Below are 19,261 nucleotides of genomic sequence, written 5' to 3'. Positions count from 1 at the left end.
CAAGGATACAAGTGCAGACAGATGCCTGAGAGCTTGTACAAGCTTGGCGGGCCGGATTGAAAGGCCCTGCGGGCCGGATCCGGCCCGCGGGCCGTAGTTTGCCCACCCCTGGCCTAACACCTCAGTCACTGTTTTATTCATTTATTTGTTTTTATTTGAAAAGGGATATTGGACATTAATCAACATCAAACAATGTAAATGTGCCTGATATGAGCTAATTTGCATTGGTAGTACTTTTGCCAGATGTCAAAAAAGTCACCTTAAAATGTGAAAACACTTGAAAATAATCAGACATTACAAAAGTATACAATTAATCTGCAAAGACAAATACATTTATATACAACTAGTGCTTTACTTTGTTCTCTCTTTGTCAATTTTAATGAGCTTTTTTGCTTGTCAAACCCGCGTTTCCTCATCAGAAGTTTACATAAAACTGTATTTTGATTCGGTCCTAAATATTTGATTAATTCTGAAAAGTACTGCAAATGCTCAGAAAAGTCTATTTTCACCTACCCCCTGTCCCCTTCCACATCCCTGTACGTAATCTTGATTATTTGAAAAAATCTCAGACTCAGAGTGACACATGGAGAGTTTTAAAATGTCACTTGGACAATTTGCCGGAAAAAAAAAAGAAAAAAAAACACATACAAGTGAAAATCCGTTGCGTGTTCAGGTGAAATATGAAGAGGCCGGCGTAGCAGCTCTGCAGTTTTGAACAGGAAGTCAATAAATAGTTTCTATTACACCAATATTGCGGTTTACAATGAACAACATGTAAAACGAGATCTGCTTATGTTAGAATTCAATACTAAAGCGCTGGGAAAATATATAATATGTGTGTCTCCTTTAAGCTCACACAGGCTTCCACTAATAAGCCACATAAACACGCAAAACCAACGCAGCCTACAGCATCGGTACGCGAAGGAGCAAACTCCCAACCAATCTGCAGGCAGTGTGGCTCTCTTTCTCCCTTCTTCTCTCCCTTTCTCTCCTTGCAAAAGCCTGCCTCCTCTCCACTCGCTCTCTGCTCTTCAGCCCAGGCGCATCTGCTTTGAATCCACTCCGGCTCCTGTCACCGGCGGCAGGAAAAGCTCCCTCTCCCTTTCTCTTTCTCTCCTTCTCTTGCGCTCTCTTTCTCTCTCATCCGCTGCAAAACGCACACACGCATGCACTTCACCAAAGGCGGGCTGACGGGGCGACGCGGTGCACGTCTGATCGGGATGTCTGATGGTAGGGGACGTTTTTGTTTTCCTTTTGTCAAATCCGTGACTTTGACGGTTCCGTGCTGCTGAGTGATGGTTGAGTGGATGCTGGGGGAGATGGGACGCGCGGGAGATGTGAGGAGCTTCTCTTTTTTTTTTTAGCTTTCTTTTGTTTATTTGTATGTATTTTTTGCAGCCAACGAAGATAATTGCGGTGACATTTTAAGTTGGATGTGAGCTGTGCAAATGCTGATCGTTGTGTCTGGAAGTTAGGGTAAAACTTCACATCTAAAAGCACTTGTTCCTCGTTTTATCTGTTGACTTTTTCTTTTTTTTAAATTCCGTTTCCTCTGCTAAACTTTTTACAATTAACATCCACTATTTTTACAACATTGACTGACTGAAATTGAATGCTCTTTTTTTTTTTTTTTTTTTTTTTCAGTTCATAATATTATGCAGACTGTACCAGCGTCTGTCTTTCCTAATGCAAATGTGATGTAAATGATATGCTCATTAGGCGTGCCATTTTTAAAGGTATGGTATAAGGTTCTGTATAATTAATGTATATGAACATTAGTGCTGGAGGGATTCGTGTAGGACAAGATTCATGCTCCCTCCTTCAGTGAGCCCGGGGTCAGGATCTGCTCTGCCCATAGCGTCTGTTTCTGCATCTGCCGGTGTGTTTAGCCTCTCAAAAAAGAAAAAGGATGAATGTTAAAATATGCAATAGATTTTATGTGTCTTTACTGAATATATTTGCAAACAGTAGGCCTACAGTCAATCCTCCTAAAGACTCTAGACTAACTTGATTTTACATGTGCGCAAGCTTTCATTTAACTCAGACGTGTTGTTCTTTTTTTTAATGTGCTTAGTATTGAACTAACAGTAAATAGATTACCATTTCACATTTTGTCCATTGTAAACCACAATATTAATCTTAGACGGCAATAATAGAAATGGGTCTATTGAAATCTGTTTAAAACTGCAGATTTAATAAGAAAGCAGATTGTCATTGACATGTTTTTGTTGTTGAAGAGTGGTTACATTACGTTTTACAAACCTGTGTCCTTCGGAATCTTCATCTGTTAAATAAACACAAATAAGAACAGGGATGTGAGCAGGGATAGTGGGTAGGTGAAAACAGGAATTTTCTGAACAATTGAGCCTCAGACAAAGGACAATACAGGATTAACTGAAACATGCATGAATCAATCAAAATACAACTTTGAGTAAACTAATGATGAGAAAACACAGTTATAATCTAGGTTATAGTGCATTGGTTTATTTTGTATAACATGTCCCCTTTAATGCAGCTTTAAAGCTGGATTATGTAACATTTCTAGGGGAATACATGCTACTTGTCTCCATGGGGATGTCATTACTTTTCACTGGGTTTGATTAAAATGATCTATCTTGCATTTATTCAGTTACAGATGTTTTTATTTCTTAAAATACCTTGAAAAACATGCCTTCTTGGCTCAACCTTTTAAATAGAGATACATGTTTAATGCCATAATGGGTCACATTCCTGGCAAAGCAATGATATCTCCATGGAAACAAACAGGAAGTGTAGAATAGGCACATAGTGAACCTAGTAGAAGTCTACACTGGATAATCCCTTATTTCTCTCAAGCCGAACACCGGACAAAAAAGCTGTTGCACTTCAGCTTCACTCAAGCTCAAGCTAAACGCAGTCGAAGTCAAATGTATCAGAAGCTTCTGCTTTTCTTTGAATGATCAATATCAAAAGATCAGTTTATTGCTTTTGCTCTATTTCTCTTGCGAGATTACAAAATGTCAGATGTTGCTCATTGATGCTTTTTTTTAACTCCTTTCCCATAGCATAAATTGTGTAAGATTTTTTTTTTTTGTATCTGTAGGCTATAACATCCTGATAAAAGGCACAATTTCTGCTGATGCAGAGGAGTGAAGCAGTTTGAATCAGGTAAAAATAGTAGCTGGGGTTGTATGAAACATTACAAATCAATATTGAAACTAGACCCTCATTTGAAGTATTCATACCAAAAAAATCACGTTAAGATTATAAAAGAATGAGGATTTTAGAATGATGATTTTAAAACTTCAAACTTGTGGTCAATGTTATGGTATTGAAATCAGTATCAAGTATCAAACCAATTCCTTAAAATTCACCTTATTCCAGAAGTGTGGGCGCCGCCATCCACAGTAATCCTCCTTCCAGTTAAAACAGAGCTGCCAACCTTGAGAGAAAATAAGTTCTACACAGACTAAAAACCCATTTTTATGCCGCCCAGGGAATCGGAGCATTGTTGACTTGTTGGTCACATGAACATTTTACACAAATAATTTTTCTTTATAGCATATTTTAGCGGCGATACTTTTCCCTCATTCTTCACTTAAGTAAACGGAGTTCCCGTTCAACCGGAAGTGCGATCCATAACGAAACGAGGCAAAAGAAGGCGGGGCAAAATTTGGTAAAATAGCTGATAATGACTAAATTTGGCTCAGTAGAGAAGAAAATATAAGGCCAAATTAATTAGAATGGGCTTAAACAGAAGAGAACTTCAGGATTACCGCCTGATGACGACAAGTGGTGAGAGAAAAAGAGGTATGATTTGTTGAGAAAACATTACAACATGACAAATAATATCATAGATCATAGATAAAGGGAAAAACATTTTTTTTTTTGTATGAGAATAATCACTGCACTCATAGCAATAAGCTAAAGACTCTGTCGAGCCTCAAGGACGAACCCTATGTTAATCAAGCACAATTCCACAAGTGGTTTGACATAAAGGCCAATGTAAGAGGATTTGTTGGGTAGGTATTAATTCAATATATGATGCTCTGAGTGCTTTTGTCAATGCACACCGTGAATTCAAGTAAGATATGCTGCAATTTAAATGCCAGGTCTAAAGGGAGCTTGTATCTACTTAAGAGCCATATGAAGGAATGTTTTATGAAAATCTTATAGGAGAAGTTTTTCGTGTCTTCTGAACCACTTTAGATTTAAATGCGTGTTTAAACAGAAAAGTTAAGTTTAAATAACTTAATAACGCACCCGGACGGTGCGGTGTTTTCCAAACAACAAGCCATGGATTAACCGTGAACTGAAGGCTCTGCTGAAGGAGAAGAAGAGAGCCTTCAGGTCAGGGAACAAGGAGGAGCTGAGGACTGTGCAGAAGGAGCTGAGGAGGAAGATCAGGCAGGCTGAGGCCGGCTACAAGAGGAGGATGGAGGAGCAGCTGCAGCAAAAGAACATTCAGGGAGTGTGGAGGAGCCTGAAAACCATCTCGGGCTTCAAAATCCCCCCTGCCCAGACAGAGGGGGATCTACAGTGGGTGAATGATTTAAATGCTCACTTCTTGAGGTTTGATCGGTCACCCGCCCCTCCCCCTGCACAGCTGCATGCTCCCTCTTCCACAGCTGGACAATGCCCTGCATCTGTTCCTCTTCGCTTATCTGCCCCGGACCATCGGCTCCCCACTTCGCCTGGACTCACCCATCCCCCCAGGACACAGTCCCCCTGCCAACCACTGACTGTCACAGCAGCACAGGTGAGGAGTGAGCTGAAGAGGATTAAAGTGAGGAAGGCAGCAGGACCTGATGGCATCAGCCCCAGGCTCCTTAAGTCCTGCGCAGATGAACTGTGTGGAGTTGTGGAGCATGTCTTCAACATGAGCCTGAAGCTGAGGGTGGTACCACAGGTCTGGAAGACCTCCTGTCTGGTACCTGTGCCTAAGACACCGCGCCCCAAAGACCTCAACAGCTTCAGGCCAGTGGCTCTCACGTCCCACCTGATGAAGACACTGGAGCGGCTAGTCCTGGACCACCTCCGCTCCACCGTGAGCTCAGCCATGGACCCGCTGCAGTTTGCATATCGGTCTGGCATCGGAGTGGAGGACGCCGTCATCTCCCTGCTGCACCGCTCTCTCTCTCACCTGGAAAAGCCTGGCAGCTCTGTGAGGATTCTGTTCTTCGATCTTTCCAGCGCCTTCAACACCATCCAGCCGCTGCTCCTGAGGGACAAGCTGGAGACGGCTGGTGTGGAGTATGACCTGGCAGAGTGGATCCTGGACTACCTCACAGACCGACCCCAGTTTGTGAGAGCCCGGAACTGTGTGTCTGACACTCGGACCTGCAGTGTGGGGGCGCCCCAGGGCACTGTCCTCGCGCCCTTTCTCTTCACCCTTTACACTGCAGACTTCAGACATGACACGGACAGCTGTGTCCTGCAGAAGTTCTCTGACGACTCTGCCATCATTGGACTCATCACGGACGACGATGACGCGGAGTACAGAGGACTGGCGCAGGACTTTGTGGACTGGTGTCAGCGGAACCACCTCCTCATCAACGCGGGGAAGACCAAGGAGATGGTGGTGGATTTCCGCAGACGCCACCCCACTGCCCCCTCACCAGTGAACATCCAGGGACGGGACATTGAGAGAGTGGACTCATACAAGTACCTGGGTGTTCATCTGAACCACAAACTGGACTGGACTCATAACACGGACGCACTGTACAGGAAGAGCCAGAGTCGGCTCTACCTCCTGAGGAGACTCAGGTCTTTTGGAGTGACAGGGCCACTCCTGAAGACCTTCTACGACTCTGTGGTGGCATCAGCCCTCCTGTACGGTGTGGCCTGCTGGAGCAGCAGCATCACAGAGAGGGAGAGGAAGAAGCTGGACAGAGTCATCAAGAAGTCCAGCTCCGTCCTGGGCTGTGCTCTGGACTCGGTGCAGGAGGTGGGGGACAGGAGGGTCCTGGCTAGATTCACATCTATGCTGGACCATGAGTGTCACCCCCTGCAGGACACTCTCTCCGCTCTGGAGAGCAGCTTCAGTGAGAGACTGATCCACCCTCGATGTGCGAAGGAAAGGTTCCGTAGGTCTTTCCTTCCTGCTGCTGTCAGACTTTATAACAAAAACTGTTAGTACTGAACACTCGCAATACTGACCTAACCATGTGCAATTCTGTCATATGTGCAATTGCTGTTGGAATTCATGTGCAATTCATGTGCAACCTATGTGCTGTCGTGACACATTTTCATGTGCAATTACTGTCGTGATCACATGCAATGGTATTTATGTATTTATTTATTTATTTGTCTATGGGAGTTTTTATTTATTTATAGGAGATCTTCTACTGAAAGTGTTTTTCAGACTTCCTATAAGTGATCTGTTCTTCTGTATCTACCTCTGTATCTACCTGCGTTGCACCAATGAAATTTCCCCATGTGGGACAATAAAGGAATATCTTATCTTATCTTATCTTATCTAAATAGAATACAAAATGAATAAATACAATTCAAACTCCAAATAGACAAAGGTAACTATTACTACTACAAATTTAGTAAAACTCTTTTCATCATGTGACTTTTGCATTCTAAACAACACATTAATTGATCGAAAGAATAATCGCTGGACTAATTGTTTAGCAAAATGATCATTAGTTGCAGCTGATACTGTGAATACCTGATTAATCACTATTGTCATTAACCAAACAAATTACACCTCTATCTTGATATTTTTGTATAGTTTCCCAATAACAATACCAGACAATATAATGTCAACAGAAAAGTATTGAAACACATCTTTAGACACATTAGTTTGAGGTTTAATTATCATTGTGAAATATTTGTAAAATGCAGAAATGTCACTTTTGATCTGCTTTTTTTGTTGCATTTTATATTCTCGATATTTAAATTTAGCATATCTTCAAAACAACAGTCACAATTTTATCTACATTTCGATAGGGGCCGTCTTACGTTGCCCGCCTCTTATCTGGACACCACAGTTAATATTAGTGGTGGGGTTTAAAAACAGCATCTATTGAAGCTGTTTGAGCCTTGGATTCGTCATGTCTTGTTCATAGTAGCCCGGGGCAGTTCACTTCTTGACTACAATACAATCTATAACCTCATTTGTAACCTTCATTTCCAGCAGAGCCTTTCCCACATCTTGGACCTTCCACTCAGACGTATGCCATTATCTCCACCAGTGTTATCACTGCACCAAAAAGCCACTTTTACTGCCCAGACCTGCCAAAAGAGCATCCACCGCACAACGTAATCTTCGTTGATCCCTTCCCCACAGCCTTTATCCCCAATAAGCACTTATATTGTTATAAAGTGCAGATTGCCTGCGTTTTACCAGCTGTTCTTGACAACACATCATTCCTGGTGAGATAATATGCCGCTAGTTTTTAAACCGCCCAGAACGTGTGAATCAAATTAGTTTAATACGTTAGAGCATCTGTTTTGGTTCTCAGAGGGCAGAAGCAGCAGCAGCAGCAGCAGCAGGAGGAGCAGATCTGAGGAGCATGACTAGAAAGAAAAACAAAATGTGTCACAGTGGAATGGAGGAAGTGTCTTGGTCAGTCAGCTGTGGAGGTTTTCTGCAGAGGGGGAAAAGAGTAGCACTGGTGACCAAATGTCAGAGGTACTAAGAAGCATGACCATAGATTCTCATTATAAGCACTCACTGAAGCATGTTCTGTTTTCTGACTGCACAGACGTTCATTTCCTTTTACTTTGAGTCAGAGATTTTGTCTCATTCTAGCTGATGTTTTTTGTTATTCACAGCGTATGCAAAGATTTTGACAATGCTTCAAAAGGTCTATTCATAAGTGTTGTTTCCACAGTTCCACACAAGAAATTCATCACATTATTATTATTATTGGATTTGTTAGAAAGGTTACAAATACAATTTGCCAAATTAGCACATATTAATGAACCTGAGGATAAAGTGTATTGAACCATGTGAACAGAATATTTTTGTAATGTATATCCTATATTTTACTGTTTACTGATTGATTGTGATTATGTTAATATTATTGGAATCAGAAACCAGCATTATTTAAAGTTGTCACGATACAAAAATGTCGATAGCAATGAAAAAGCTAGATACCATAACTGCTAAAACTACACGATTTATATTCTAATTAACTTGTTAATTTTTTTTTACTTTGTAGAAAAATAAAATCAATGTTCAGCATCAACACATAAAAAGCATTTTAAATTCTTATTATCTATCAGTCTGTAGAGAAAGATAATGATCTAATGATACATTGTATTTCTAAATATGGACATGATGTGTAAAGATGCTTCAAAATGATAGTTTTTGGTCCAGATTTGGCTGATACGTAATTTTTTCCCTGTATCAAAACATGTTCAAAATGTGTATCCAATTTCATTATTCATTTTCATATTGATTAGGATATTGATTTTTTTGACAATCCCATAGAAGCATTCATTGAGCTGAAGTGAGCGCTGAAAAGTGATTTACATTTAGTATATATTTTACCATTTATACGGGCTGGGATTAGCACCGAGATTGAATTGTGAAGTATTTACACACCTTAAAAGGTTTTCTACCTCATTTTCTATTGGTCCCCTGAGAAAGGCTATGTTATTTGACCCTGCTGAAAAGTATGAGCTGAATAACAAATCAATACTGGCTGCCATGTGGGTGACTGTTCACTGAATGACATACCGGTATAACTTGCCTGCAGCGTGTATCCTCTCAGTGCTGCTATTATATAAGAGTGATCATTATTGAGGATGGCCGCCTGCTGTGGTCGTGGCTAGTCACCCTCCACTATAGGGTCACTATTAGTCCAGGAATTGAATTACAAACCCTATGGCGACCGTGTCAGAAAAGTTGGTGTTTGGGTACCTTGACCTTTAGCAACTATTCATTATTTCAGTTGATTTGGTAACTGGGAAAGTGTGAATCCATGTGCGTCTTATCAATCAACTGCAGATTGCCCATTGGCTGTCACGGTTTCTGTTTTTGACTTTATATAATCAAATCTGCTTATCCAATTGGGAAAATAGTATGTACGCTATTATGTGTTTTGCAGACTGTTGCGCATACAAATTAACATATAATCACCCCACATAAAATTAAGACGTGGCCCAAAAAATAGAAAAGACTATTGTAATTTAGCACCATAAAAGGCTTAATTGAGCTCAGAGCTGTGAGCTTTACACAATTGCCCCAAGGAAACACATGTGATGATGAATAAGTGTCACAGAAAATAAAGGAGACCGTATAGACTGCGTGCATAAGTGGTGCAATGCCATGATGTCCAGCAAGAACGCTTTATAAATACAGAACAGTAGATTTCTACCTTGAGCTGACTAACTACATATCCTTGATGTTATTATAACTGTCTTTATACATTTATACCATCAATCTTCAATATTTTCAAGATGAGCATATAAAATCACATTATTCTGCTATCATTTAAATGCCAGGTCTAAAGGTAACTTGTATCCATTCGTTCTACAGCCAAAATTAAATTCTTTAAGAAACGTGTCCTAGTCAGTGGTTCCAGACACAAAGATTCCCTCCGGATTTGAAGAATTTGGCATGGCAACGGTCCACCTTTGTAAAAGCAAGAGAAATTCAAATCAAAACATGTATCTTTTGCATGGGGAAAAGTCCTCACAAAACCCTTCAAATAAGGAATGACTCATTGGCCTGACTAGGAGTTTTTCATGTGTTCCTACATGCCACCATATTGTTGTATTGCTAGTTTATACATGCATTTTTAATATACTGTTGCATTAATTAATTCATTACTGCACTTGTAATATCGGTTGAAGAGGTGAAGTGAAGTTTGATATGTTTCGACTCTTATCCAGAAGATGCAATGCTGAATTTGCTGAGATTCTACATGACAAGTTTCTGGTTGTAAGCCTTTAGTGCTGGGCAATTAAATGAATTCCGATCAAATCCAGGTCTAATCATTGGCAAAATAATTAATTCCATTGTATTTTTTAATTGGCATAATCCTGTGGAACAGAGATCACATCCATCAAACTGCTGCATTAAAAAAAAAACATGATCTACTACTGTTTGTCAGGTGCCACGAGCAGCACTCTGCCCCTGCTCTTATTTTTGGCATTTACTAGAGGAGGTGATTCAGTGATTAGTGTTTTTTGGTCGTATTCAAACAGAATGGCTCATGAAATCAGCGTCTGTGCGTCTGTTCTTCTCACCCGCAGAGTAAATGTCTTTAGTTTGGTGCTGTTTGTGATTAATGGAACATCAAAAGCCCATGTGAGCTCAGTGTGCCATGGTCCTGAGGATATGAGACTGCCAGGCTCATAAACATCATTAATGAAGTCGACGAGGTGACACAGACAAGTCCATGTAAAGACAGATAATATGCCTATTTGTATTTTCACACTGTTATTACCTCGAGGCAGTGTATACACCTTGAGTGATGGATAGACAGCTGTGCTCCAGGATCTGCTTTGATTACCCATGATCACTTGGGTGCTTATGTGCAAATGGATGGCAGTGCCTTTTCCTAAATCCATTTTGAAAATGACGTCTACCTTTGCTTTTTCATGCCCAGTGGCAAAAAAGAGCAGAGGAGAATTTTTTCACAACTTGTCTGCACTAAGACAGCTATATTTATCAGGCTGTGTAGCTCTCTTTTTGAGCTTTGAGGCTTAATTACCCAGAAGAAGAGAGGGAACGCGAAAAAGGAAATGCAATTATGCAACGCTGGATACTGGCACGACAGCCAATAGGGACACTGCTACATTCACCGTTTATGACCTTTTGAGCCTATATTTGAATATTTTTTTATCCTGCTGATCCCCTCTGAAACCTTGAAAGTGTTTATTTACAGCATATAATCTGCTTAAATAAGAGCGCTGTCATTTTGGCCCCATTTTAGAAACACCTTTCCTGAAAATCCCATATGCATTTGCACAATGTGAAGGACACAGCTTGGAAAGGGGCAGAAGTAATGACTCGTTTTACAATGCTTTATGTATTTACCTAATGTTGACGTGCCCTAAAGCAAGTCTGGTAATTTCCCTAGGAACAGCTGCTCTATGTCAAGCAGAAAAAACGCCTGCAGCATTCAAAACAACGCACATGCACGAGACTCTGTCAATTACAGTATAATGAAATCTGACTTTTTATATCTGTGTCTGTGTGTTCCCCTGATGGCCCAGCGTGAAGGATGTAGAGCCAGAGGACGTGGAGAGATGGAGTGCTCGTGGAAAACCGTGCTGCTGCTGGTGTGCGCCTCTCTGGGGGTGCAGTACACAGCCATCCGCACCCTGAGGGACTCCCTGTCTGTGCCCTGTCCCGGGGCATACAGCTGCCAGGGCAGACACCACCGAGGTAACAGCCAGTTCTAAGGACTGTCCCACATCGCCTGCCAGCACTTAGTCTGGTGTTTGACTCGTACTGAAACTGAATATACACTTTTAATGAGATGACACACAGCGCGAAATTCAGCTCCAGTATTATAATTAATTATGGAATATTATGTGCAGAGTTTGGTCTATTCCAGGACTTGAGAATCTCTGGTGCAGACTGTGGCATCACATTGAAAAGAAAGCTCACCAAAAGCACTGCACTTCACTTTCTCAGGGAATTCCCCAAAAGATGCAGGAGGATATAGAAATTAAATATCTCTGATCTGTTTTACAATTATGCTCCAATTTATCCCTATTAATTCTGTCCGCGTGGCACAGCTGCAACTTGCTGGCATGGCGCGCTTGTGTACAAAAGTTACATCCCCTTTGCAATCAGCCCCTCATCAGCGCTAATTACACGTTAGCTATTTCGGCTATATTTAGAGTTCCGCCATTTCATAAACCCCCTCGGTAATCACCGGCAGACAAGCAACTTACTCATGCATGTTTACCCTCTAAATTATTAACGCCTTATTGGCTCTCTTTGCTAGTTTACTTTTTGCAAGTTCAATGCTATGACAAAAACTTACTAAAACTAGTTTATTGTAGAAAAGATTCAGTTGTATCATCTTTGACTCTCATCCAGGAGTCATTCTTAATTTGCGAATCAAGTTTGGGAACTCAGATTTTATATCCTACTCTAAGCCCTTCCCACCGGGCGGGACCTCCTGATAAAGGGAGTTTTTGTTGGAGTAGGATATACAACCTGAACTCCCAGACTCGATTCGCAGATTGAGAAAGACTCTTGGATGAGAGTCGAAATGTTCCAGCTGATACAACTGTTTTTTGGAACACTCCTGGACAAATGAGGGATTACACCGACTTGTAAAATTAGTTTAGTTCATCTAAAAATAAGTTTCCAACTGCATAAGCCTCATTGATTTTTATGTTGTGATATCTCTAAGTTTTATACCACTTGAATATCTTTTTAAACGTTGGAAGAAAATGTCTTGAAAACATGCCTTAAAAAACAAGGTCAAAGCTTTCAAAGTTATATTTGTATGCCATGGCTGAACAACTCATTTCTTCCCCTGTCATAGCTAACAATTTTCTTTTCTTTTGTGCTGTTATGAATGTATCAAATGTGGAGCTGAACCTTTGCCAATTATTTAGGCGAGTATTCTAAAATAAAATGTCTTTGTTTTGATGGCTATGATGTTAAGAGTAAGATAATTGTGGACTAGACCTGTGGAAAAATATTCATTTAAGAGGTTGATTTTGCTTTTAAAAACGTCTTTGAAAATGGATTGAACCGATATAACTCTCTCTCCGTAGACTCCAGACTGTTGTGTGACGGCTGGTCGTCCGGTGACCTGCCCCGTCGACACATCCTGCTGTTCGCCACCACGCGCAGCGGCTCCTCTTTTACGGGGCAGCTCCTCAACCAGCACCCCGAGGTCTTTTACATCTTTGAGCCCCTCTACCACGTCCAGCAGGCCTTCACCAACTCCAGCAGCCGGGTGAGACGCATGCTTGACCGCAGAGCTCTCCTGGGGGCGTACCGCGACCTCCTCCTCAATCTTTACTCGTGTGACCTTCACTTCATGGAGAACTACATCCACCCAGAGCCCCAGGAACACATGACCAGCTCCCTGTTCCGCAGAAGCTCCAGTCACGCCCTGTGCTCTCCGCCCGTGTGCCCCGAAAACCCGGACGTAGTGTCGGAGGGTCCTGATGAAATCTGGTGCCCCAAAAAGTGTGGCGCGCTCAACTTTACTTCAGCGTCCGTGTCGTGTTTGTCAAAAGGACATATAGCCATAAAGACTGTGAGGGTGCCAGAGGTGGGCGACTTACGCACCCTGACCAAAGATCCTCGCTTGGACTTGAGAATCATCCACCTGGTGCGGGACCCCAGAGCCATCCTCGCCTCACGTATGACAGCTTTCTCCGACCAGTTCAGAGCCTGGAAAATATGGAACGCCACTGGACGGCAGCCCCGCTACGTGGACTTGACCCAGATCACCAGCACTTGCAAAGACATATCCGCTTCTCTGATAACAGCGCAGCAGAGACCCCAGTGGCTCCGGGGACGCTACCTCCTGGTGCGCTACGAGGACCTGGCTGTCAACCCCAAAGACAAGACGGAGGACATTTACCGCTTTGTGGGCTTGGACGTGGATGAAAGAGTTCTGACCTGGATTAGCAAAAACACCAACAATAACACTGGCTCCCCGTCAGACTGGAACTACAAGTACTCCACCAGCCGGCACTCGAGGGCCACGGCCGAGAGCTGGAGGCTACGTCTGAGCTTCGACATAGTGAGGACCGTACAGAATCTTTGTAACCACACACTGTCCCTGCTGGGATACAAACCTGTGCACTCAGCCGCACAGCTCCGCAACCTGTCCCAAAGCCTGGTAGAGCTAAGGACCTTCCACCCAATACTATGAGCTGATTATTTATTCATCTAGTTATTTATTTATTTATTCATTTGATACGTAGGCCTGTCACGATTACATATTTTGAGGTACAACATATTTCTACGTTAAAAATATCACAAAACAGTCATGTTGAAATGACACTGACACAATAACTCTAAAGCAGGATAATCCCTTAAATCCTTCTCTGAATGTATAATACCATAAAAACATATTCAATCTAACAAAACAAACAAATCCAAAGCCAAATAAAACCCTTAAGTGCTTCAAACTAAAATATTATCCTACTCAAAAATCAATACTTACGCTAAGAAAATCTACACATGATGAATATCTAACCACAAAAATATTGTTACAACTATTATTTATTGAACGATAAAGTCGATATAATTGTGACAGGCCTATTGACTTGGACATGAACTGGATAACTTGCACAATTTGGCATTTATGCTCCTTTTTGTTGTTGTTGTTGCAGTTGATAAATCAGGTTGAAAAGTTACCTTTGCTGTGCTTTTTTGTGTTTGCAATAATATGCTGCTTGAGGCTTGAGAAAGAACAAAGAAAGAGATGGTGGAAGTGTCACATCATTTATTTTGAATTTTGAAGCCATTGGTGTTGTTTTCATTCTGCAATACAATTCCTCTTACTTTTTGTTCGATATTGTATATATACAGGTACGTTCTCCAATACAAGTCACGCGACGTTATGAAGTCTTGAATGTGTGGGCATTTTGTCAGTGCAACTTAACTTTTTTAATTTGATAAAATAAATTATTCATAAATAATGATCACAGCATTATCCGCCGCAGTGCTGAACTTTTCCTGCACTCATCAGGCTGTGTTGAAATTCACTGGAATCCTGAGAGGGAACATAATTGCTTGTGTGAAATTGTTCAAAAACATTTTTCTTTTATTTTGTAATCTTACGGTATTTAGTCTGTCGCTGGGCCAAATTCCTGCCTCTTTAGCCCTTCTCTCTGCTAGCACACTGATTCAAGCATACAAACGTTTCATTTGTGACAGAGGTTGGAACTGGAAAGAAAATAGAAATGACCACATGTTTCACAAGTGCTTTTAAGTCCAGAGTTGTGGGAGATTAGACACAGCAGGTTTGTGGCCGATTTCATCATTTGAAAATTCTCTGTTGGTAAAAGGTGGTGTTTGTCTTGAATCCTCAAAATGTGCTGAATTCTTTCCTGGAGAATTAAAATGTAAGTAAGAGGATTTAAGTAATTCTGTGAACTCCTACGATTTTGTGTTCTTGCACTTTTGGGACGTATACATGGTAAGATTTGCTGGCATAACACGTCAGGCGACTAATCAATGCACAGAGTATGTCTTTAGTCGGCCAAGAATTTCTTTAGTTCTTGTGCTATTACGTTTCTGTCGATGGGCCAAAAGTGATACAGAGCAAGGGCCAAATCTTATTATGTTTTGCATTTAAAAAGTCTGTCTGCAAAGAGATTTACTATTTTATTATGTCATTATTGTGTTTTTTTAGGAGAATAGACTTGTTTAGCCACAACTTACAGTCTTTTTATTGCATACTTCAATCATAATAGACACTCCTTTGTCCTAATAAATGTCAGTACCCCTTCGGGAACCAAATTAGACACCCTAAAGGGTCATGCGTGATTGTCCTTGCATTTTCTGCCCAAAGACAAAGCCATGACCTTATGTTTTTTAACAATGTGTAATACTATAACTTAAGCTCTAGATTTATTTCAAGAAGCCTGAAAGGGTCATATTATAAGACATTTAAACCTTGATCAATGCATAAAAGACACTGGGGTTCTCTTTTGCCTTTCAAATGTTAAATTCTGTGCAGGCAACCACTGTGACCTACTGAGTTCCTGTGTGTCAAGCTTTAAAATACCATTTCCAAGTGTGAATAAAGAGTAATTTGAATGGAACGGTCATGCTGTTCTGTGTGGACCTTAAAATTCGAGGTGAAATTGTCCTTTTAATAATGTATTTTTAGACCTCCATGTCCTCCACATGTTTCTAAGAGTTGCCCTATCGCTGCTGACTGCGGGGATTCAGGAGAATTGATCCACAGGAGAGCGAAAAGAAACCAGATTTGAGATGCATGGAGAAAAGAGGGTTGTCTTTCTTTGAACTTAATCTGCGCACGCTACACACACCAGCCATAAAGCAGCCTTTATGACACCCAGGGAGACGAGCTTCATCGGGTTTTCCATCCCAGCTCTGCCACACAAAGCTGCCAGTGGCCTGAGTCAGCCATCAGCTAATTACACACTTTTTTCTTCACTCAATACAGAAGCTCTTCTTAGCACAGGTGATTGACTCTTATCAACAGTGATGGGAAGAATACTCTGAACATACATAGCACTGATTACTTGTGATGAGTAATGACACTTATCCTGTAGGAGCAAAAGAAAACACGAGTAAAATATGGAAAGAGCTGCTACAGTCTAATATAAATATAGATCAGTCAAGTATAAGTCTAATATAGAGGTCTAAAACTCAATAAATATATATTGTGATTGTATCTGACTCCTAAAAAAGAAAAAACAAGTAAACAGTAGTGGACAATAACAACAGGTAAACAACAGGAACACTGCAGGAACACACACCGTGGAACTCCTTACCTTTCGGTTCTTAATTGTTTCTGAGTCCGTTTTGTCTGGAAAGTAATTGTTGTGCGGCAGTAGAAATTACTTTCAGTTTCCATTTTGCTGTATAAAGTTAATTTCGACAAAAAAAATAAGCCCCCCCAAAAAAGAAACACATTTTACCAAAGACTATACTTAAAATCAACAAATAAATAAAAACACACTTACACATACTCTATGGGATGAAATCATGTAAAATAAGAGCACTGTTATGGTGGGTAATCTTTAACCAGTGCTTTACAATCATTAACATAATTACACTTAAATCCACTGTCCACATTCATACTGTCAGCTGTGGTTGGAATTGGGATTTATACAACAACAAATTACTTTGTTCCAAAATACAGCTGCATTTATGTGATTTGCATACAGGTCAAACAAAATGGACACGATGAAAGATTCAGAAATATGGCCTTTGATGAACAGTTTTGCTTGTTATAAGTCTGTAAATGGAAGAGCTCACTCATTTTTTAAGAATAAAAGAATGTCTGCATTCCCTGTACACTCACACATAGAATTGGATTATAATATGGTGTAAAATGAAACAAAGGAATAAAACAACATCCGATTTGTTATGCAGTTATCACATATTAGAGAAGGAAAAATTGCACACACTCTAATAGCAGGAAGTGTGAAGACTATCTTGTGATAGTATAACACCATCCCTTTGGTTTTAGGAAAATAACTGTATTCTGAATATACCCAAATGAAAAAGTAACTACAGAATTAGTATTCTGAATATGCATACACATGCCATTACTTCCCAACTCTGCTCATCCCTAATAAAAACAGATACTATAGATATAGTAATCACAGAGCTGCATGTAATACAAACACAACAGAGTTCTCAGTGAGGAACAGAAGCACTCAAAAGCAAAAAACAGGAAATGTTCATGGTTTAGTCAAGTCTGTGGAAATAACAGTTTTACCAAAAAGAGTTTGAACTGCACAGCGGCAGTTACTAATGGGTAAAGATGTGGAATTTTAGTTGAGAAAACAGTGATTCATGCACAGCAGCACTGATTGTTTGGGGGGGCTTTCAGTTTAGTGGAAATTCATTATATCAGATCCAGATGGCTGAGCAGGGATGTATCCGGGTGGGAGACCACTGGAATGACAGATGCCACAGGGGGGCGCTAGTGCACACTCGTTGTGGCCTTGGGCAAGACACTTCACTCGTCTTGCCTCCAGTGTCCATGTGTGCTGGTGTATGAAGGAGAGTGAATGCAGGAGAACAGATGTAAATGAGACCATGGCAACAATCCAAAGTGTCTGCAGCATGTTTATCATTTATGTTCATTAACATAGTGGTTCCCAAAGTGGCAGTCGGGACGTCCCAGGGGTTGTGAAGTTTGAGCTGGGAGTTACGAGATAATTTTTGGATGTAATGTTACATCTATTACAATATCACAGCTATTATTAGTGTTGAATCTTTCTTACAATTGAAAATAATATGATTTAGTGAAATTGGGTCGGATATCACAATTAAGTACTAAAATAAATATAATTAAACCTAATTTGAAAGTGCTTTTAGCTTGAAATTTGAATAGATGTGAACTGACTTGATGCAAATGTTTCCAACTGTCGTAGTAGAAAAAGCTTCAGTTGTAGTCATCTGGACTCAGTTTGAAAAATAGACGTTTCGACTCTCATCCAAGAGTCATTGTCAATAAAAGAATTTAGATCGAGAACTCCGATATTAATACTGTTCTGTGGTAAGACCCGCCCATTGGGAGGAGCCTTCCTGAAGTAGAAAGAGTTGTTTGTTTCAACAGAAACTCCCCCCTTGTATCTACCGAGCCTATTCATAATCTTAATGGGCTATTAGAAACCTCTTTGTCTTTGTGAGACCCTGGCTCAACCACCCTGAGTACCTGATTAGCATCTGAATGTCCTCTACCTTTCCAGGGGTTCAATCTAATCAGGTACTCAGGGTGGTTGAGCCAGGGTCTCACAAAGACAAAGAGGTTTCTAATAGCCCATTAAGATTCTGAATAGGCTAGCTCGGTAGATACAAGGGGGGAGTTTCTGTTGAAACAAACAACTCTTTCTACTTCAGGAAGGCTCCTCCCAATGGGCGGGTCTTACCACAGAATAGTATTAATATCGGAGTTCTCGACCTAAATTCTTTTATTGACAATGACTCTTGGATGAGAGTCGAAACGTCTATTTTTCAAACTGAGTCCAGATGACTACAACTGAAGCTTTTTCTACTATGGAACACGCCTGGACGAATGAGGGATTACACCGACATGTTTCCAACTGACCTTTTTCCTATGGCCTTTGCCTCCTTTGTTACTGTACCTGTGCCATTTTCCTTCCTGCTTGTAAGAAATGTTCATGTTCCTATTGAAGTAGGTCATGTGACCATCTGCTGGACCTGTAATCAAATAGATGACCGTCAGTCCTTTTGGGGGCACCAGTTTGTTCTGCACCAGAGTGACCGACAAATCCACAGAGGGAGAGATTAATTCTGATTGTACAACAGAATTAAACATTCACTTTTGAGAAAAGCCAACTTTGTTCTATTGTTTTACTTTATTTCTGTCCCGACCAAATAAAAACTAAATAAATAAGCGAAAAGTGCTAAAATAACATATCAATTTAAAGCCCCAGAATGTTACATTTAGCAAAAAAAGATTGTTTGCTTGTTTTTGGTTGTTGACATTTCTTACTGTAAGTGGGCTTGCCTTGCCACAAACCTGACACGTAGTTGGTTCCCTTGTCTATGAACTCTGGTGCTCTTTTCTGATGGAGGGTCTGCCAGCTTGTCTCTATTGAAATGTTTTGTTGTTGTTGTTGCTTTGCCTAGAATGTTCCACAGTGTGGCATTAAATAT

The 19,261-nt window shown here is 40.7% G+C and overlaps 1 protein-coding gene across 1 annotated transcript; it reads left to right on the top strand.

Annotated features, from left to right (window-relative positions):
* Positions 1-1,017: 1,017 nt before the first annotated feature.
* On the top strand, positions 1,018-13,997 carry LOC140349420 (carbohydrate sulfotransferase 1). The gene is made up of 3 exons (XM_072435737.1): positions 1,018-1,230; positions 11,161-11,332; positions 12,685-13,997. Exons 1-3 carry the CDS (start codon positions 1,228-1,230, stop codon positions 13,797-13,799), a joined length of 1,290 nt encoding a protein of 429 aa, XP_072291838.1. The 5' UTR covers positions 1,018-1,227; the 3' UTR covers positions 13,800-13,997.
* Positions 13,998-19,261: the final 5,264 nt, after the last annotated feature.

The sequence above is a fragment of the Eucyclogobius newberryi genome, unplaced genomic scaffold (genome assembly GCF_026437365.1).
Source record: "Eucyclogobius newberryi isolate DKJ021-1_F unplaced genomic scaffold, fEucNew1.0.hap1 SCAF_7, whole genome shotgun sequence".
Classification (NCBI taxonomy): Eukaryota; Metazoa; Chordata; class Actinopteri; order Gobiiformes; family Gobiidae; genus Eucyclogobius; species Eucyclogobius newberryi.
Note: the sequence above shows the minus strand (reverse complement) of the source record. Positions and strands in the feature narration are given on the sequence as shown.

Excerpts from the sequence above, each read along its gene's own strand:
- LOC140349420 (XM_072435737.1), top strand. Across the intron at positions 11,333-12,684 it reads CCAGGGCAGACACCACCGAG|ACTCCAGACTGTTGTGTGAC; the intron begins GTAACAGCCAGT and ends CTCTCTCCGTAG.